The sequence below is a fragment of the Anabrus simplex genome, chromosome 1 (assembly GCF_040414725.1).
Source record: "Anabrus simplex isolate iqAnaSimp1 chromosome 1, ASM4041472v1, whole genome shotgun sequence".
Lineage (NCBI taxonomy): Eukaryota > Metazoa > Arthropoda > Insecta > Orthoptera > Tettigoniidae > Anabrus > Anabrus simplex.
The window spans coordinates 65,709,207-65,730,520 of NC_090265.1; the positions used below are offsets into that span (position 1 = coordinate 65,709,207).

The window sequence follows — 21,314 nt, forward strand, 5'->3', positions numbered from 1 at the left end:
AAATGTCCTTCCGACGGGTTGCTAGCCTGAAAGAAGTAAGACCATTGGTGGGGCTGCCACCTCTCAGCTAATGGACTAGCTGAAATTACAGCATTTCCTCCATAATTGATGTAACGGTTATACCGCCATGACTCGGTTGACAGAGCCTCATCTGTGGAAACAGGTTTGTTCATCCTGAGAAGGTGAAGTTGGCAATTGGGCAGGAGAGGTTATGTATTCCACATAGAGTTAATGTTAGATGTTAGGCCTATACGTTACAATAACAAAAGGGTTAATATGCTAAGTTTTTCATGGTATAGATAAAAACATAAAATGTATAGAATTTTTTAATTTTAAAATATCATCTTCAAAGATTATAAATGACTTGTTTATAATAACCATAGCAACTGTCACTAATCCTTCACAGCACCATAATTTTCATATTCTCCAAGAAACTACTATAAAATTCAAGACACCAGTAAGTGTATATTTCAAAGATGACTTTTAAGTTTGATAACAACAGCAACAAATTATATCAGTTCAGAAAAAACAGAAATATAATAGTACTAATACAGAGCTCCTCATATATGTAATGATATAGTCATGGCCACCTACACCTTTCCTTTACATTTTTTCTAAAATTGTATTTTTTTTTCCTACAGAAACTTTATTCATAAATATTTGAAGGGGATTTTCAAGTATTTTCTTTTTCATGTATCAAATAAATTTGGGCTGGAGATGGTTAAAATGGACCTTTACAGATATAATATTTTCATGTTTTTAGACTTTCTTATGCTAGACTAAATTAACACATTGCAGACGAGAGACGAGTATACTCATGTTTGGCTGGCTGAGCATTGTGGATGGGAGACGACTTAACTCGTCTTCACGAGACTTGTACGTTTGGTGACATCTGTCGAAACCTCTGAAACTATCTGGCGGTCAAGGTTACTAGAGTCTCAGTGTTGAAGCTTTTGTTTATGCCATGCTAGCTTTGCTTTACGTTCTTTTTCTGTTTTATGATTCATTTGCTAAGTTTTCTGACCTCATGTTTGCATCGTTCAAAGCAGCTATGTGGTGGGTAAGTTGGCACTTCCCAGACTGAACAAGAGCGTACGTGCAGACGAGATTTTTAATGAATTGTATGCGGATAAGTATTTGGATTGCCGCAGTGATATTGAAGATTGCGAGTCCAAGTTGATAGCTATTCTGACAAAAGTGTCTTAGTTGATAATAATGATGTGACCCTCCAAACCAACGTGAAGTATTGGTGGTCGTGAAAGAGGCTGAATGTGATGTTTTGAGTGTAAATGGAAGTGATATGTCTATTTCTTGTGATGAATGGGTAGAAAATAATAGTTCACCGACTTTAAAGGATTTCCCAGGAGTTCCTGGCATAACGGTACTAAGATTTGATGAACCTCAAAATATTGACGAAGTAGTAGGGCTTAATTTTTGTGATGATTTCTTTAAACTTTTTGCCGAGCAGATGAACTTGTATCCAGCAAACTACTTCATTACACAAAATATTCCCTAAGGGCTTGAAGTGGCCTGATGTAACTAGTTGTGAATAGCGAAAAAATTTTGCTTTGGTCATATTAACAACGTATTATTTATTGAAAAAAGGTGGATCAATCAAATATCCTTCTATTGTATGTTATCTCCTTTCAATATGGACCAGATATGAAGTTTTTAATGTTGATTGTTTATACTGACGGGACAGGTAAAAAACTCATGTTAGAAAGACTTCTGGTCAAGTGATCCCCTCAAATTTTGCTGTGTGCCCCTTTGCGGAGGTCATTGCTAAACATCTTACCACACCAGGAAACATTATTAGGGCTCTTACCAAAGGTCTTGAGTAAATTTCACTATAAGAAGTAGAAGGTTAGTGAAGTTAGACTAATTTGTTTATGTTATAAGTTAAAAACTTCATTTTCCCGTATTGAACTGAGATTCACAATTAGAATTAAGGAAGGTTCAACCTTTTCAATACAAAATGTGTTGTACAGGGTGTTCACAACATATTATTTATTATATTATTAGTACCGCTTTCAACGCTTATTGCGTCATCATCAGCTAAAAAATCACAAGTGGGCAAAGTACATATCACAAAAGATATATAAATAATTCTTGCATGGCAAACTACAAATGATAGACTGCTTTTCTCCTTAAAGGATAAAAGAAAAATGAGTAAAATATGATGATATAATGTGACACATAAAAGCATTATAGTCTAATGAAATAGGTGAGTATTATGCAATAAAATTGGTCTGATGATTGAACATAAAATCTGAATGTGATGCTAAAACGATGTAATAAAATTGTCCACTCTTCTGTTATTGTTCAATGGAGACACATAAGTCCGGGTCCGATGTTACGTGAGGTTGGCAAGACCATCAAAAGGTTTTTGTCCAAGGCTGGGACACCTGATGTTAAGCGATTGAATAAGGTTGATCTTTAAAGTTGTCTCAGCTCAACAAGGGTGATGAATCTTAAAAGAGAGGAAAGAAAAACTAAGTTAGTGAAATGGAAATCTAAAATAGGATCGCAGCCAAGGATGATAGAATATGAGACTCACCTTGTTCAGCGTGCTGTGTGTGTAGTGTGAGAAGAGTTGTGGATAAGTGAGATGGGTGTGACTAAGTTGAGTGAGTGCGAAGGTAGAGTGAGAGGGGTGGAAAGGGGTTGGGGGAGGGAAGAGGGGGAAGGGGAAAGGAAAGGGTAGGGAGGCGGAGTTCAAGGCGGGTCAGGGGGGGCGGAGTGGTAGTGGTGTGGGAAGTAGAAGAGTGCTGTGGAGAGCGTGAAAGATCGATTTTCCTCCCGTGATTTTGATACCTCTAAAGACTTCGATTAGGAAGTCGAAAAGGATATTTGATTTTTCTGAAATTTCATTAAGGTTTAGATTAGGATTAAAAAATTGGTCTAGGGGAATGAAACAGTTCTCCGTAACGTCGAGTAAAGGGCCTTTGTTTATGTTTTTGAGAATTTCTAGGTCTTGTTCTATGGTAGTAAAATTATGCTTTAAGTCATGTATGTGTTGGCCTATTGCAGAAAATCTATTATATCTGATGGCGTTGACGTGTTCTAAGTATCTAACTTTGAAGCTTCGCCCGGTCTGTCCGATGTATGAGGAAAAACAGTTATTGCATTGAAAACGGTAAACACCTGACTTTGCGTGAATGTCGGATCTGTTTATTGACTTGGAATTGTGAATTATATCTATGTTTCTATTGCTGGTTCTGTACGAAATTTTAATATTATGTTTCTTGAAGACGTTAGTTACACTGTGTATGTTTTTGTTAAAGGTAAAGGTGGCGAATAGGGCAGGGTTAGGTCTTTCTTTGGTTAATGTTGTCTTTAGTCTATGTTTACATTTGTTGATAATGCGTTCTATGAATGAGGTGTTATAACCGTTGTATTTAGCGATGGCACGAATGGTGTTCATTTCGTTCTTTAGGTTTTCCTTGGATAACGGTATTTTTAGTGCACGGTCTGCCATACTATAGTAAGTGGCGCATTTGTGTGCGTGTGGGTGTGTTGAGTCTCTTCTGATAGTAGTCGCTGTTTGGGTTGGTTTTCTGTAGATATTGTATTCTAAAGAAGAAGGAAGTCTCTTAATTGTAAGGTCTAAAAAGTTAATTGAGTTATTGGACTCGGATTCTAATGTGAATTTTATATTAGAATCTATCTTGTTTAAGTTGTTAAGGGTGGTAGCTGCATTAACCGTTCTGTCATCTAGAATAACCAGAGTGTCATCGACATACTAGACCAGAAGAGTATATTTGAGAAAATGTTATTGGTATTAATTGCAGTGTCTTCTAGGAAATCTATGTATATCTCAGCCAGAATTCCTGAGACAACTTTAAAGATCAACCTTATTCAATCGCTTAACATCAGGTGTCCCGGCCTTAGACAAAAACCTTTTGATGGTCTTGCCAACCTCACATAACACTGGACCCGGACTTACATGTCTCCATTGAACAACAACAGAAGAGTGGACAATTTTACTACATCGTTTTATCATCACATTCAGATTTTATGTTAAATCATCAGACCAATTTTATTGCATAATACTCACCTATTTCATTAGACTATAACGCTTTTATGTGTCACATTATATCATCATATTTTACTCATTTTTCTTTTATCCTTTAAGGAGAAAAGCAGTCTATCATTTGTAGTTTGCCATGCAAGAATTATTTATATATCTTTTGTGATGTGTACTTTGCCCACTTGTGATTTTTTAGCTGATGATGACGCAATAAGCGTCGAAAGCGGTACTAATAATATAATAAATAATATGTTGTGAACACCCTGTACAACATATTTTGTATTGAAAAGGTTGAATCTTCCTTAATTCTAATTGTAATTTGTTTATGTGCGAGCACTGTAGCAGTAAGTTACACAAAAAAATGGCCAGGTGCAGGGGTTGAGCATGGTGATGAGCACCCGGTCCACAGTGTGTTAAAAACAAAGGAGTAGCTTGAGATCGTGTTTTATCATGTTAGGCATGACAATCGTGTGTTAAATATCACTACATCCACAGATAACTCCTTTGCTAAAGAGTAATAGAAAGGACCTAAAAGTGACGAATCAAGTTGCATATACACTGAGTGGCCAAAAGTCATGGGAAGAGGTGTCCCATTAGAAAATCTGCTGTGTATGACCCCTGAGCATTGCGGCTAGCTGCGGCATAGCTGAACAGTCTTGTCACAGACACCTGTGTCATGAAGATGGCAACACGTCGCGAGTTAACCGACTTTGAATGTGGGATGATCATTGGCACATGGAGCATGGGTCATAGCATTGCAGAGATTACACGTGAATTCGGGTTTCCAAGGTCAATAGTGTCAAGGGTGGATCTTCAGTATCGCAGAGAGAATGTTACTACCGCATAAACCGCCCCACGGGAGGACCACAGGTGTTTAACGAACGGACATCACGTCGCCTCCGTAGAACCATACTAGGTGCTCAGTGGGCTACTGTGAGTCAAGTCACTGCCCAGTTGAATGTTGGGAGTCAGGAACTCATTTCTACCAGGACTGCAAGGAAGCAACTGCACCGCACAGGCTTCAAGAGCCAACGACCAACTCATATCCTGTTATTGACACCTCGACACAGAGCTCAATGATGTGGATGAGCCCGCGAACATTGGCAATGGACCATGGAACAGTGGCGCCGTGTGGTATGGTCCGATGAATCGCGGTTCCAGTTGTATCGAACTGATGAGCACATGAGAGTGTGGTGTATGCCCCATGAAGCTATGAATCCAGCATGTCAACAAGGTTGTGTTCAGGCAGGAGGTAGCTCAGTTCTGGTCTGGGTGGCGTTCGCATGGTCGCAATTAGGGCCCATTGTTCGGCTGCAGGGAGCGCTGATAGGTGCACATTATGTGGACATTCTTTCAGACCATCTGCATCCCTTTCTGGCCCTAGAGTATCCTGATGGAGATGCCATGTTTCAACAGGACAATGCACCATGTAATAACTCTATGGTGGCACGCAGGTGATTGGAGGAGCACTCCAGTGAAGTGGATTGGCCCTCCAGATCCTCCGATCTTAATCCAGTCGAGTATTTATGGAATGCTGTCGATGCTGGTGTACGCTCCATGAACCCTGCACCAACTACACAAGACCAATTGTGGTTAGCAGTGCAAGATGTGTGGGTCCCGTTCCCTCCAGAACTATTCCAATACCTTGTAGAGTCAATGCCTCAACGTAATGCTGCCATTTTGAGGGTTCGCGTAGGAGCAACTCATTATTAACATCACATTCAGTGTCTTCCCATGACTTTTGGCCATTCACTTTATTAATATAGGAACATGAAAAGGAACATATAAGAGGATAAACAATTAACTGAATGACAGGTGAGTGTGGGAAGAGGAGAAAACAGAAAGAGGAAATGAGGACAAACATGAAAACATGAAAGGATGAGAACACTCTCAGTTCTTCTGTATCTATTTATTCTCAGCCCCCCGGTGAACTAATTTCTCCTTCCCAGTTTCATCAGGAGGGTGGTTATCAACACACTCATTGACGATCCAACTAGACAGATAATCAGTCTTCAAAGTTGTGGTTTTTTACAAAAGTCACAGAACTTTTGTTATGATTTCCTGTCCATTAACGTACTAAGCTAGTATATAAAGAAGGAACTCGCTCACCTGGAGATGTGTTTGAAGCTAGTATGCTTTAATAACCTGCACACTTCATCTGCTTTTTTTTATCTCTTATCTTGAAATCATTAAATCCTGAGTTTAATTTTTTTACATCTCCATATGCATTCTTACCCTGATACTTAAAAAGTTAAAAATGTGCTGTATTATGTTTGATTTCCCAAAGCTTATATTTAATTGTATGTAATCTGTCAATGTTATGCATAAAGTTGCTAACTGGAAATTTATTTTCTCATGCAGCTCCAGAAGTCCTTCGTAATAAGGGGTATAACCGTTCACTGGACATGTGGAGTGTTGGTGTTATTGTATATGTTAGTCTAAGTGGTACATTCCCTTTCAATGAGGATGAAGATATTAATGAACAGATCCAGAATGCAGCATTCATGTACCCTCCAAATCCCTGGAAGGAAATCTCTTCTGATGGTGAGTTTTTGAACTAAACAGTACAATTTTAATTCTAAGATGTATAATAGTTGTGTAACTGTCCTTACAGTCCAGTTCCTTGACTGAATGGTCAGTATAGCGGCCTTCAGTTCAGAGGGCCCCTGGTTCAGTTCATATCCAGGTCATGGATTTTAACTCTTGAGTAGTTAATTCCACTAGCTCAGGTGCTGGGAGTTTGTTTTAATAGACATCATCATTTACATACATCACAGTGAAAACCAGCACAGAAACATTCAATAATGAATACTTCCCTCAACATACGAAAAGGCTTCTGGTCATAAAACTGAACTAAATCCATATGAAGTACTGACACCAGATAAATGGAAAAAGGCCAGGAAGTAGTAGTGTAAATATCCTTACAATTTGAATTTTTGAAAATTGGTTATAGATTCCAAAAAAGTGACAAGTCGTACTTACTTATGTGTAGAATACGTGTCACTGTTCTTATTTTTCTTATGAAATCATATTTTCATTGTACACATGTTTCAATTTATAAAATTGTTCACAATAACGTCTTTAAAATGTTTCTAATGAAAATAAATTATTTTTAAATAGAAAATCACAATATCTATATTTTGTTGTAATATTTGGCCTGTGAACTATATTTCCATTTAGAAATATTATTGCCTACAGTAGTGAAGCATGGATCTTGAGTAAAGGTAGACATTATAGGTTTTCTTCTGCTGCTAAGATACTTACCTTTTACAAAAACACAATATGAACAATCTGAGTATTTCAGGAAAACTCGTGACATGCTCTTGTATATTCTATATACCTTCAACTCACCTACGTAATTTTGTATTTAATTTCTGTAAAAATATCAATGTTGCACGCCCTTAAGCTTGGGTCATTTGCCAACTCGGCAATCAGCATGTCGTCTCTGCTCAAAGAAAATAAACAGGACAGTCTTTTATTACTCATGGAATTTCTCACTCAGTTCAACAAACCCTAATACCATGTTCAATAGGTGCAGCTGTCGAAGGGAAGCTGGTGTAGAAACTTCATAAACTGTTCATATACTGCTTGAAGATCATTGCGGGAAATTAATTTCAGAAGTTCATTTGGCAGCGTATGCTTTCTGGAATAAGGAATAAGAAGTTCATTATTTAGCTGTTCTTTGTCAAAGAAAAGGTATATTTTCATTAAATTCAAGAGGTTGTTCTGTGGAAAGATAGCCATGTATTCTGCAAACATCATCTCATTTAGAGGTTTCACAAAGTCAGTTTCCTTTAAGCCTTAGAATTTAAGTTCTGTTTGCACTATTTAAAAATATCCACTATTTCATACATGAGACTGCATAGTTTCTGCGTACTGCTTTCATGATATGTTATCATTTAAATGATTAGCTTCCATACAACACGCAACAATGGTGTTTTCATTTCTCAATCTGTCTGAATCTGAACTACACAGTTTTATGTCAGATGTTCCTTTGACCTGAAGAATGTTAAATTTTGAACGGATTATCTGTGAACAGGAATAATTCGCAGAAAAAGTGAAGCAAGGAAAAAAACATTTGGATCTCCTAATTTGTTTACTAGACCATATGCAAGTGTGGTAGAAGCTAGTGAGAGGTATACTGACCTGCGAACTGGAAGTCTTCAAGTGCTGACTGAACACTGAAGCAGCAAAGAAACGTTGAAGGTAATGTCTCATGCATTGGTTCCTCAAATCGCTGCCGCTGTTGCGCATGCACCTGTTACTAATTTGCCCTGTACTGAGTCGCTCGGGAAAAGTCTCACCAGCACTGTCTTGCACAGTGTGAAGGTCGGCCAAAGAAAGTGTTGCAGCAGGCACTGGTTACAGAGCGTTGATTGCTGTCTCATTGAGCCAAGGAGTCATAGAAACATATGCAAAATAGTAATGTATGTTATAGAATTATATTCTTCAGTGGAATTTTAAAATTGTAAAATGTTGTTCGCACTTATATCACAGGTAGTTAAAATACTGGAAAGGATATTAGAAAGAAGAATGAGACAAGTCGCAAGTGGCGCTCCTAGCGGCTTGACCTGAAAATTTGCGCTAAATTCAAATATCAATGGAAATAAGATATTAACTTCAAAGTTGCTAAAGCAATTCTGGATAAATGAATGAAGAATTATTTAACAGGTTATTATTTAAAGACTGAAATTAGACAAATAATCTAGATGTGAAACAGACTGCTGTGAAAGGGCTTGATCTTTCATTTATGCATTACTTACCTTTAGAATTCCTGCCTGAACGTTCATGGCTAGATTTTTCTTTTTTCTCATTTAAAAGCATTGTATCATCATATTAAAACACTTGTCAACAAAAATATCGGCACATTCCTTACACACATGTTTCAATGAATTTACATTTAAGAGCTGGACAATTTTCCTTTTGACTTGAAGCCTACTAACAGAAAAAAAATCTATAAATTTAGCCTCAAAAACATTCAAACTTTCCCTATAAGCAATACTTGCCATAATGCCATTACATTAGGGTAAAGCAAATTTGTATCATCATATTGTTTCAACAAAATATGTACATTTCTCAAATCACCCCTATTTTCTCCAGTGCGCATTACGGCATTCCAAATGGGGTAACTTGGAACACAACCAGCCACACTCATGTGCATATGTATTTTCCTGAATTAAATCAAACCCACAGATCACACCTACAACAACACATCAGTATTAAAGGTTAACTGCAGCACTATACAATAAAATATGCGTATTATATTTTAAGCCAGTTAAAATATGGGTCGAGCAGGTCAGAAGATTATGAAGTACTATAAAAATCTCTTTGTCACTGGAAGAATATATATGCAAACACAATATTACTTACATTTTCTTGTCACGAGGGAAACTGAAGAAAGACCGCGCATTCTTCTCTAATTCATAGTTACTGCAGCCAAACACAGCACATACCTTTCCCCTCATGTTGAGAGGAGATATCAAGGAATGACACACGCTACTATTTAATTATGTCAACTCACTGAAAACGCATAAATAACACCAAAAACTTCACACACAAATACACGTGCTCTTATGACAGAATTGGTAGTTCTCAGGTCAATCCGCTAGAGAGAGCTCTAATAGCTGTCCCTCGATATCTCGCTGAGTGTTGCGTATTGTCTCTACTGTATTTGTGATTAGTGACGGGTAGAATTGAATATAATGCATTCGAGAACTTGAGGATCGATACTTACATTCGAAACCATATTCTCGAGTTCAACATAACCTTTAAAAGTTGATGTAGGCCTAATTTACGCGGTACAAGATTTCCATAAACTGACTACGAACAGTATACCTGTGACCAAATTACAACGGAAGATTTTAAAAAATTAAAAAAAAGGGATATCACCATCATGTTGGGCGCTTTGGTATCTGATGTGCTTTATTTTATTAGATTAGAGAATTAAAAACTACTTGTGGTCGATTGTTGATTTGGCTTGGCGTTACGGGTATTATATTTTTTGAAGTTTGGCTGTTCAAAGTTACTGAATTGAAAGTTTTCAGAGGAAACTGACGAAGTTTTCCTGATAAAATCGAATGTAATGTTTCGAGATTCTTAAGTTGCGTACCGTAACGGTACGGTTTGAAAGGTTTGAAACCGGCCCCGCGGTCTAACTTGCCTGCCTCTCACCCGGAGGGCCTGGGTTCGATTCCCGGCCAGGTCAAGTATTTTTACCTGGATATGAAGGCTGGTTTCAGATTCACTCATTCTACGATTACCCTACCTTTAATTGAGGAGCTATTTAATGGTGAAATGGTGACCCCGGTTTAGAGAGCCAGGAATAACGGCCAAGAGGATTCGTCACACTGACCATGCGTCACCTTGTAATCTGCATGCTTCCGGACAGAGCAGCGGTCACTTGGTAGGCAGAAGGCTCATTGGGGCTGTAGTTTGGTTTGGTTTAGGGATGTTTGTAAGATTACAAGTTTACATATTTCATTTTTGTGATGTTTAGCCAAATTGTTGATCTTCATTAATTCCCGGATTTTCCATTTTCCCATGTTGTACGTTTTTTTCCGGGGTCCCTCCATAAAGGGAGAATCGATGTTACACTGTAATTGCAACAGAAGTGGTAGAGCACACATCAAATAACAATAATTGTCAGGCAGTGTAATCGCATGGTTTTACACCATGTAGAAACAGTCACAACCCCCCACTATCACTATTGCTGCTAGTTAGCTCATTATTAGGACGACTGAACAATATTTGTACATCAACAATGCTCACTATTGGTGGGCTTGGCAAAAGCAATCTAAATTAATTAATATCTTCATCATCTTAACTTGCACGGTAAAAATGCATGAGCTGGGCTGAGTGGCTAAGATGGTTGAGGCCTTCTGACCCCAACTTGGCAGGTTTGATACTGGCTCAAGCCGGTTCAGCCTCATGTTGGTACTACACCCCTTTGTCATCTTTCTTTTCTTTATGCTGACCTGCTCAGGCGTAGGGTACATGATAGTCACCTTGAAGGTGGTAGCGGTTCAGTATGGATGGGCACGTGCCTGTTCTTACACTCGGCGATGTGGCATTGTAATAGGATGGGTAGACAACTAGCTATAAGCTGAATAATAACTCCCCATTGATATATATATAGAAAGATTTAATTTTCCTTTTAATTAATTAAAAGAAAGTTAGAATGACAATTACAGCGTAGATGGATTTCTAATACACAATCAGTGGGATGCCTAAACAATGCTTGCCTCAGTAATGGGTCGGTTTACAAAAGTGACGCAAGCAACAAAGACATCTGACAAAATAAATGTTATCTACTGGTTGAATGAGAACGAAGTTATAGATAGTAACATCAGCAGTAAGAAGGAAGAAAAAGATTAATGTTACATAGTTCTCTTATTGTTTTGCGAGTGATCGTGATGCACGGGGACCTTCACTTTTCTTTAGTATGCTGCTCCTTTCATAATAAAATAAATAATCAACTGCTTAACCTTCATGAAACACAGATATTTACTCATAGCTTTAGCTAAAATTCTATCCATTTTAGAATAACAAAGTTGCAGATGCTGTAAACGAAAAAATGTATAACACAACTTAAAATATCACAGTAATTAAAGATCTGCTCCACTCCACTGTGTCCAACACTGAAATCTTAGAATAGGACAATAACCAAAACAAATATAGATACATAGACCAAATGTACGCCCAGAGAAGAAACAAAGTGGACTACAAATAAATATATGGAATTTCCCTCATACTCCTCCAGTATTCTCAATATAAATAGTTATATTAGCAGATGAATAATATTCTTGCCTCAAATAAATCACTCCCAGTTAATTTGCAATCACTCATAATTATCAGAAGACCTTGCATAACAACTCCCGTACATTATAGTCAGCTCTTACTTAGATGGTCTTCACTATCTCATGTCTTAAAATCCCTTCTGAAGACCTATAAATATAACCTGGTAAATTATCAGCGTGAATTATATTGAAGATCTCTCGTGTATTTATTCATGACACAGGCGCATTATAAACGTAACCTGGGACATGACTTCCGAAGAATTATCATGAATCCACTTGAAGTATGCATTACATATTCACACGGCCTTCCTACACATAATTTATTTACATATTCATCACTCTGAAATGATAGAATAGAGAAGAGCTGACTAAGATGGTTTGGGCACATAAAGCGAATGAGCGACGAAATAATGCCAAAAAAAGGTGATGGAAATGCAAATCCAAGGAAGGAGAGGCCATGGACGACCACGATTGAGATGGAAGGATACCATCCAACGCAGCATTATAGAAAGAAACCTGGACTGGGACACAGTGTTGGAGGAGGAGTGGTGGAAAGACCGAAGAAAGTGGAGAGGAACCATATTTGCCCCTACCCGCCTACAGCTGGATAAAGGGAAATGATGATGATGATTCATCACTCTTGTCCAAAGACTTTAATTACATATCAATTAACATTTCCATATAAATCATCCCATTTAGTGATTCACCAGATATTAATTTGAGTTACACATCATGAAGACTTTAAATCTAGCACCATCTGTGATATATTTATATTAACAATCCTTACTATCCTACCAACATACACTGGCAGAAAAAAATATCCAAACACGAAGAAGGGGTTGTGCTAGATTAATGAACATTGGTAGGCGTGTTTATACACCTGAAAGATGACGATTTAAATTTCCCACAAATCGCATTAGCGTGGTGCTAGTAGCGGCCCCATGGCGTTGCACATCAGGTTTGTTTTAAATATGGGGTGTACTGTGTGAGAGCATTAGTTACCTGTGAGAATGGACGGATTGATTGTGAGTGAGTCAAGAATGCCTTTACGACGACGAAGAGGCCAGTATCAAAAGCTCACTGCGGTTGAACGAGGCCTTATAATAGGGCTATGTGAAGGTGGATTTCCCTTCTGCGCTATTGCAGAACGACTTGGCAGGAATGTCTCCACTATTCATGCCTGCTAGCAGCAGCGGTCACGAGAAGGTGAATTCATGGTGTCAAGTGAGAGCTCATTGGAGAATGGAGTGGAGCTCCATTGTGTTTTCCAATGAAAGCCGGTTCTGCCTTGGTACCAGTGATGGCCGTGTGTTGGTTAGGAGGAGGCCAGGTGAGCACCTGCATTCCACCTTTTTAAAAGAACAGTCAAAGATACCACCTTTACAATACTAAACTTTTTGTTTAATTAGCAATTAACAAATTTCGGGACATGTTTCGTCCTTCTTGGAGGACATCATCAGCCAAAATACTTGTAAGGTAAGTAAAATAGCCAAAGACAAATACACACTAAAATACGATTCAAGTTACCGAATACGTCAAGTTAAAATGCATGATAAAATTTGGAGAATGTTGTTAAAATGCTGGAGCACAATTGTTTTTAGTACTGTTAAAATAGTTCCAATAAAATATGATGATCAAGCTCTTCTTGTTAGCGTGATGATGTGTTGTTGATGAATCTTGGTTAGGTTATGAGGTAAGTGGAATATTTGACTGTAAGCTGTAGACATGGAGAAAAATTGTGTTGTGGTTGAATATTCCTGGAACAAAAATGACGGCTGTTAGCAACGTTAAAAGTAGGCAATGTTGAAGCATTCTATGATTACAAGTGGAAATGAATTAAAATGCAACACATCTGACTACTTACGTCCTTGTCTGCCCAAGAGAGGTTAGGCTCGATACGTGTGTTACTGTTGACGACTGGCTGTAGGTAAACTGTGGAGGCCGTGTTTGATGAAAGCTAGTTTGAAGGGAGAGACACCGGGCGAGTTGGCCGTGCGCGTAGAGGTGCGCGGCTGTGAGCTTGCATCCGGGAGATAGTAGGTTCAAATCCCACTATCGGCAGCCCTGAAAATGGTTTTCCGTGGTTTCCCATTTTCACACCAGGCAAATGCTGGGGCTGTACCTTAATTAAGGCCACGGCCGCTTCCTTCCAACTCCTAGGCCTTTCCTATCCCATCGTCGCCATAAGACCTATCTGTGTCGGTGCGACGTAAAGTCCCTAGCAAAAAAAAAAAAAGGGAGAGTAGGGGAGGATTGAAACCAGTGGGCGAATGTGTAAAAGTTTGTTGTGAGGCTTGTTCATGGAGAAACTGTTGAATAATGCCTCTAAAAGCACATTCACAGTTTCTTTTTCTTGAGGGTCCGGGTGCATAGAATCTTGACGAATAGTGTTTATGGTTTGGGTAGGCTTTCTATAGATATTATAAGAAAGTTTGTTCGAGCTGCTATTAATGGTGAGATGTAAAAAGGTTAAAGAGTTATTCGTTTCAACTTGGGAAGTGAACTTAATCCATGCGTCAACTGCATATAATAGTTCAAGAATGATATCACCGTTGGTGATGTGATCTACTAAAGCAAAAGTATCGTCGACATAACGCATCCAGAACTCAGTTACTTTGATTTTGTTATGAATCTTGGTATCTTCCAAATGGTCCAAGTAAATTTCTGCCATTATCCCTGAAGCTGGAGCATCCATAGGAAGACTTATCTTGCTTATAGAATTTACCATTAAAAGTGAAGTAATTGTTAGAAGTTACAAATTCTAAAATATTTAAGAACTCTTCTATTTCTTGTGTGCTTAATCTGGTATGTTTCCAAAAATTATCCTTGATTTTCTTTAAGGTTTTTGTGTCCGGTATGTGGGAATACATTTTTTTTTTAATATCAAAAGTATACATTTTATGTTGTGGTTGTAAAATATAGGTCAATTTACAAAATTCTACAGAATTTCTAATTTGTATTTTTTTTTAAAAGTTGCGAATAAATTCAGAAGTCTCGTAAGTCAGGCTGTTCCTATAGTTAACTGTGGCTCTTATGGGAATGTCTCCTTTATGGATCTTGGGCAATGCTTTGGCTGTAGGAATACTGGGGTTCATGTTGATTAATTTCTGAGAATTGTAGTCACTAATAATGAAGGCTGTATGTTTCAGTATTTGTTTTTAATTTCTTGTGAATAATATTAGTTGGATATTTTTAAATCAATTGAAACACATTTTCTGAAAAAAAGTTCTGATTTTTTAACATAGGTCTCCTCGTTCATAATTACTGTAGCATTGCCCTTGTCCGTTTTTGTGACTATCTAATCATTCTCATTGATTTTCTGTTTCAAAGAATTTGTGGCCTTTTTGGTGAATAAAGGAGATGTAGATTTATTGATTTCAATTAGGTTGGAGAGTTTTTTACGAATATTGAATCTAATTTCTGTTTGATTATCAACTGGCAATTTCTGCAGTTTCAGCTGTAATGGCAATGATATCTTTTTATTTAAAGGCAGTAGGCCAATTAAACTTAGGGCCTTTTTCCAAGGTGTTAATATATGAGGTGCTGAGTTGGGTGTTAGAAAGATTTATGACAGGTTCATGAAACTCCAAGTTTTCCGAGAGGGACTCATTAGTATGCCTATTCCACGAACCTGCTATGCTGGCGTAGTAGGAGGAGAGTGATACTCCCACGTGGCGTGTCCCAGGTGGCGGATAGGGGGGGTCCTAACCGGCTTGCCGGCGGACTTGAGGTAAATAAAATACCTCTCGCGGACCAAACACACAACCCCCCTGTGGGTGGGGGACGCAGATGAAGAATTCACCCATGGTATCCTCTGCCTGTTGTAAGAGGTGACTAAAAGGGGCGACCAAGGGATGATCAAATTAGAACCATGAAACTACTTGTGATTAGTTCCACCACGCAGGGAACACCATGGGTCGCTTTTACTTGCGCTTAGTACCACTATGTTGGGTACCAAATAGGTTTGTGATTAGTAGTAAACGAGGGATCGACGGCTTTTACAGTACCCGTGATTAGTAGCACTATGTGAGCGACACCATGGGATGAGGGGACCCATTGTTCTGGCTTGCCTGTGATTAGTACCCACTATATGAGGAACACCATGGGGTAGTATGAGTCCCTGTGGTTAGTACCCTTATGTGATGAACACCATAGGTTTGCGTCACCTGTAAATGGCGCCGCAATGTGCGAAACAGCATAGGTCTGTAATACATGTGCAAATTTCCTTACCTGTGAGTAGTACCATAATGTGTGTAATACCGCGAGTCTACGCTACTCTTGATTATTACTGCAACATGACAAATACCATGGTTCTATTTTCCTAGTGATAAGTACCATTGTGAGGGACCGCTGACTTGGATTTTGGACCGCTTTTGACTACAAGTATCATTGATTCAGTATTGTGCTATACAAGCAGTCCCTTGGTCAGTAATTCTATTGTTCTACGCCAGCTTCTGTGCATGTGAGGCACTGTGGGTCGGTTCCCCTGATCGTTTTAAATTCATATACATCCGTCCATCCTCACGTTTTGAATTGTGGTCAGTGGATGTTTTGGGGCTTTTAATTTGTCATTTCATTTTATCTCATTTCGTACCATTAGGGGCCGATGACCTCGATGTTAGGCCCCTTTAAACAACAAGCATCATCCTCATCAGTATGCCTATTGTGTGAAGGCGAATTTTAAAGATTTCTTTATTGCTCATGAGTGTATTGAATTTATTGTCTAGAATGGTCTGTTTCTTGGTGATTATGTAGGATATTTTGTGTTTGAGTTGTGTGTTTGAGTCATCAGTCCATAGACTGGTTTGATGCAGCTGTCCATGCCACCCTATCCTGTGCTAACCTTTTCATTTCTACGTAACTATTGCATCCTACATCTGCTTGTCATATTCATACCTTGGTCTACCCCTACCGTTCTTACCACCTACACTTCCTTCAAAAACCAACTGAACAAGTCCTGGGTGTCTTAAGATGTGTCCTATCATTCTATCTCTTCTTCTCGTCAAATTTAGCCAAATCGATCTCCTCTCACCAATTCGATTCAGTATCTCTTCATTCGTGATTCGATCTATCCATCTCACCTTCAATATTCTTCTGTAACACCACATTTCAAAAGCTTCTATTCTCTTTCTTTCTGAGCTAGTTATCATCCATGTTTCACTTCCATACAATGCCACGCTCCACACGAAAGTCTTCAAAAACATCTTTCTGATTCCGATATCAATGTTTGAAGTGATCAAATTTCTTTTCTTAAGAAAGCTCTTCCTTGCTTGTGCTAGTCTGCATTTTATGTCCTCCTTACTTCTGCCATCGTTAGTTATTTTACTACCCAAGTAACAATATTCATCTACTTCCTTTAAGACTTCATTTCCTAATCTAATGATTCCTACATCACCTGCCTTAGTTCGACTGTACCCCATTACTTTTGTCTTGGACTTATTTATTTTCATCTGGTACTCCTTACCCAAGACTTCATCCATACCATTCAGCAACTTCTGAAGATCTTCTGCAGTCTCAGATAAAAGAATAATATCATCGGCAAATCTGAAGGTTTTGATTTCCTCTCCTTGGACTGTGATTCCCATGCCAAATTTCTCTTTGATTTCCTTTACTGCCTGTTCTATGTAAACGTTGAAAAGGAGAGGGGACAAACTGCAGCCTTGCCTCACTCCTTTCTGGATTGCTGCTTCTTTTTTAAAGCCCTCAATTCTTATCACTGCAGACTGTTTATTGTACAGATTGTAGATAATTCTTTGTTCTCGGTATCTGATCCCTATCATCTTCGAAATCATAAATAGCTTGGTCCAGTCAACATTATCGAATGCTTTTTCTAGATCTACGAATGCCATGTACGTGGGCTTGTCCTTCTTGATTCGATCCTCTAAGATCAGATGTAAAGTCAGGATTGCTTCACGTGTTCCTACATTTCTTCTGAAGCCAAATTGATCTTCTCCCAACTCAGCTTCAACTTGTTTTTCCATTCTTCTGTAAATAATACATGTTAAAATTTTGCAGGCATGAGATACTAAACCAATGGTGCGGTAGTTTTCACACCTGTCAGCACCGGCTTTCTTGGGAATAGGTATAACAACATTCTTCCGAAAATCGGATGGGACTTCTCCTGTCTCATACATCTTACACACTAAATGAAATAACCTTGCCATGCTGGTTTCTCGTAAGGCAGTCAGTAATTCAGAGGGAATGTCTTCAATTCCAGGTGCCTTGTTCCTATTTAGGTCACTCACAGCTCTGTCAAACTCTGACCTCAAAATTGGGTCTCCCATTTCATCAGCATCAACAGCCTCTTCATGTTCCAGAACCAAATTATCTACATCTTTACCTTGTTACAACTGTTGGATATGCTCCTGCCATCTTTCTGCTTTGTCTTCTTTCCCTAGTAGTGGCTTCCCAATTGAGCTCTTAATATTCATACACCTAGATTTCCTTTCTCCAAAGGTTTCCTTCATTTTCCTGGGACCATACAGCCTTCGACATCCTTGCACTTCTCCTTCAGCCATTCTTCCTTAGCTACCTTGCACTTTCTATCCACTTGATTCTTTAATCGCCTGTATTCTTTTCTGCCCTCTTCATTTCTAGCATTCTTGTATTTTCGTCGTTCATCAATCAGGTCTAGTATCTCCTGAGTTATCCACTGATTCTTAGTTGATCTTTTCTTCCTTCCTAACATTTCTTTAGCAGCCCTGCTGACTTCATTTTTCATGACTCTCCACTCTTCCTCTATTGTGTTTCCTTCAGCCTTTTCATTTAGTCCTTGTGCAACATGTTCCTTGAAACAATCCCTCACACTCTTTTCTTTCAACTTGTCTAGATCCCATCTTTTTGCATTCTTTCCTTTCTTCAATTTCTTCAACTTCAGATGGCATTTCATGACCAACAAGTTGTGTTCAGAGTCCATGTCTGCTCCTGGGAAAGTTTTGTAATCCAACACCGGGTTTCTGAATCTCTGCCTAATCATAATGAAGTCTATTTGATACCTTCCCGTGTCTCCAGGTCTCATCCACGTATACAGCCGTTGTTTGTGGTTTTTGAACCAAGTATTGGCGGAGGACTAAATTATGATCAGTGCAGATTTCAACCAGCCGACTTCGTCTTTCGTTCCTTTGTCCCAATCCAAATTCTCCTACTGTACTACCTTCCCTTCCTTGGCCTACCACTGCATTCCAGTCTCCCATCACAATTAGATTCTCGTCACCTTTTACATATTGTATTAAATCTTCTATCTCCTCATATTCTTTCAATTTCTTCATCATCCGCTGAACTAGTAGGCATATAGACCTGCACTATTGTGGTGGGCATTGGTTTGGTGTCTATCTTGACGACAATAATTCTTTCACTATGCTGGTCGTAGTAGCTTACCCTCTGCCCTATTTTCTTATTCATTATTAAACCGACTCCTGCATTTCCCCTGTTTGATTTTGTGTTGATAATTCGGTAGTCACCTGACCAAAAATCTAGTTCTTCCTGCCAACTACATCTAACTTTAGCCTATCCATGTCCCTTTTCAGATTCTCTAACCTACCACAACGATTCAAACTTCTAACATTCCACGCTCCGACTTGCAGAATGTCAGTATCCATCTTCCTGATGATCGCGCCCTCTCGTGTAGTCCCCACCCGGAGATCCGAATGGGAGACTAGTGTACCTCCGGAATATTTTACCTGGGAGGAAGCCATCATCAGTACACCATTCATACAGAGAGAGCTGCATGTCCTCGGGAGGTAGTTACAGCTGTAGTTTCCCGTTGCTTTCAGCTGTGTAGCAGTATCAACACAGCTAAGCCATTTTGAGTATTATTACAAGGCCGTATCAGTCAATCATCTAGACTGCCGCCCTTGCAACTACCGAAAGGCTGCTACCCCCCTTTCAATGAACCATTCGTTAGTCTGGTCTCTCAACAGATACCCATCCAATATGGTTGCAGCTGCGGCTCGGCTATCTGCATCATTGGGACACACAAGCCTCCCCACCGCGGCAAGGTCACATGGTTCGCAGAGGAGGAGGATATTTTATCAATTGCAAATTTCTGAAAGGAGTCCTATTCTGATGGTGTTAGGGTGGATGAGGCAGACAGAATGCACTTCATATAAATAATTATTGAGTAGAAATTTTTTCCTATATAGGAACTTGATTTCGTTTTTAATCCCTAGTGAATTAGATTTTAATTGTGTTTTTCGGTGCCAAAAAGATTTATTGTTCATTTTTTTATTAAACTTCTTGAAATTAGGTTTCACAACCCTGTCATAAATCTTTCTGACACCCAACTCAGCACCTCAGATATTAACATCTTGGAGAAAGGCCCTAAATTTAATTGGCCTACTGCCTTTAAATTAAAAGATGCCAGTGCCATTACAGCCAGTGCTGAGAATGCTATGCAGAAATTGCCAGTTGATAATGGTGTCTTTAAAGGTAGGAAAGATCTCAATATGAAGATAAAGTTGGAATTCAAGAGGACAAATTGGGGCAAATATTCGTTTATAGAAGGGGGAGTTAGGGGATTGGAATAACTTACTAAGGGAGATGTTCAATAAATTTCCAACTTCTTTTCAATCATTTAAGAAAAGGCTAGGAAAACAACAGATAGGGAATCTGCCACCTGGGCGACTGCCCTAAATGCAGATCAGTAGTGATTGATTGATTGATTGATTGATTGATTGATTGATTGATTGATTGATTGATTGATTGATTGATTGATTGATTGATTGATTGATTGATTGATTGATTGATTGATTGATTGATTGAAATAAAATTAGATTCAATATTCGTAAAAAAACTCTCCAACCTAATTGAAACCAATAAATCGACAGCTCCTTTATTCTCCAGAAAGGCCACTGATTCTTTGAAACAGAAAATCAACAAGAATGATTTGACGGTCACGAAAGCGGACAAGGGCAATGCTACAATAATTATGAACAAGGAGAACCATGTCAAAAAAACTGAAACTTTTTTGGAAAATTTGTTTAAATTGATTAAAAAATATCCAACCAATAATTTTCACAAGAAATTAAACAAATATAATCAACATGAACCCCAGTATTCCTACGGCCAAAGATTTGCCCAAGGTCCATAAAGCAGACATTCCCATAAGACCCACAGTTAACTATAGGAACAGCCTGACTTACAAGACTTTCAGATGCATTCAAACGTTTTTTAAAAATATTATAAATTCGGGAACCTCAGCTCTATTAGAAATTCTATAGGATTTTGTAAATTGACTAAAAACTTAGTTTTACAACCATAACATAAAATGTATTCTTTTGATATAAAAAAAAAAACATCTATTCCAACATACTGGACATAAAAAACTTAAAGAGAATCAAGGATAATTTTCGGAAACATAGCAAATTAATTACACGGCAAATTGAAGAGTTCTTAAATATTTTAGAATTTGTAACTTCTCTCAATTATTTCACTTTTAATGTTAAATTCTATAAGCAAGAGAGATGGGCGCCCCAGCTTCAGGGATAATG

General features: G+C 38.4%; 1 protein-coding gene across 1 annotated transcript in view; it reads left to right on the forward strand.

The window, feature by feature from the left end:
• PKD (serine/threonine-protein kinase D3) overlaps positions 1-21,314 on the forward strand; it is a 310,331-nt gene that overhangs the window by 261,918 nt on the left and 27,099 nt on the right. The window contains exon 15 of the mRNA XM_067138812.2: positions 6,392-6,574. Within this exon, the coding sequence (XP_066994913.1) occupies positions 6,392-6,574 (183 nt within the window). The remainder of the gene's footprint in view (positions 1-6,391; positions 6,575-21,314) is intronic.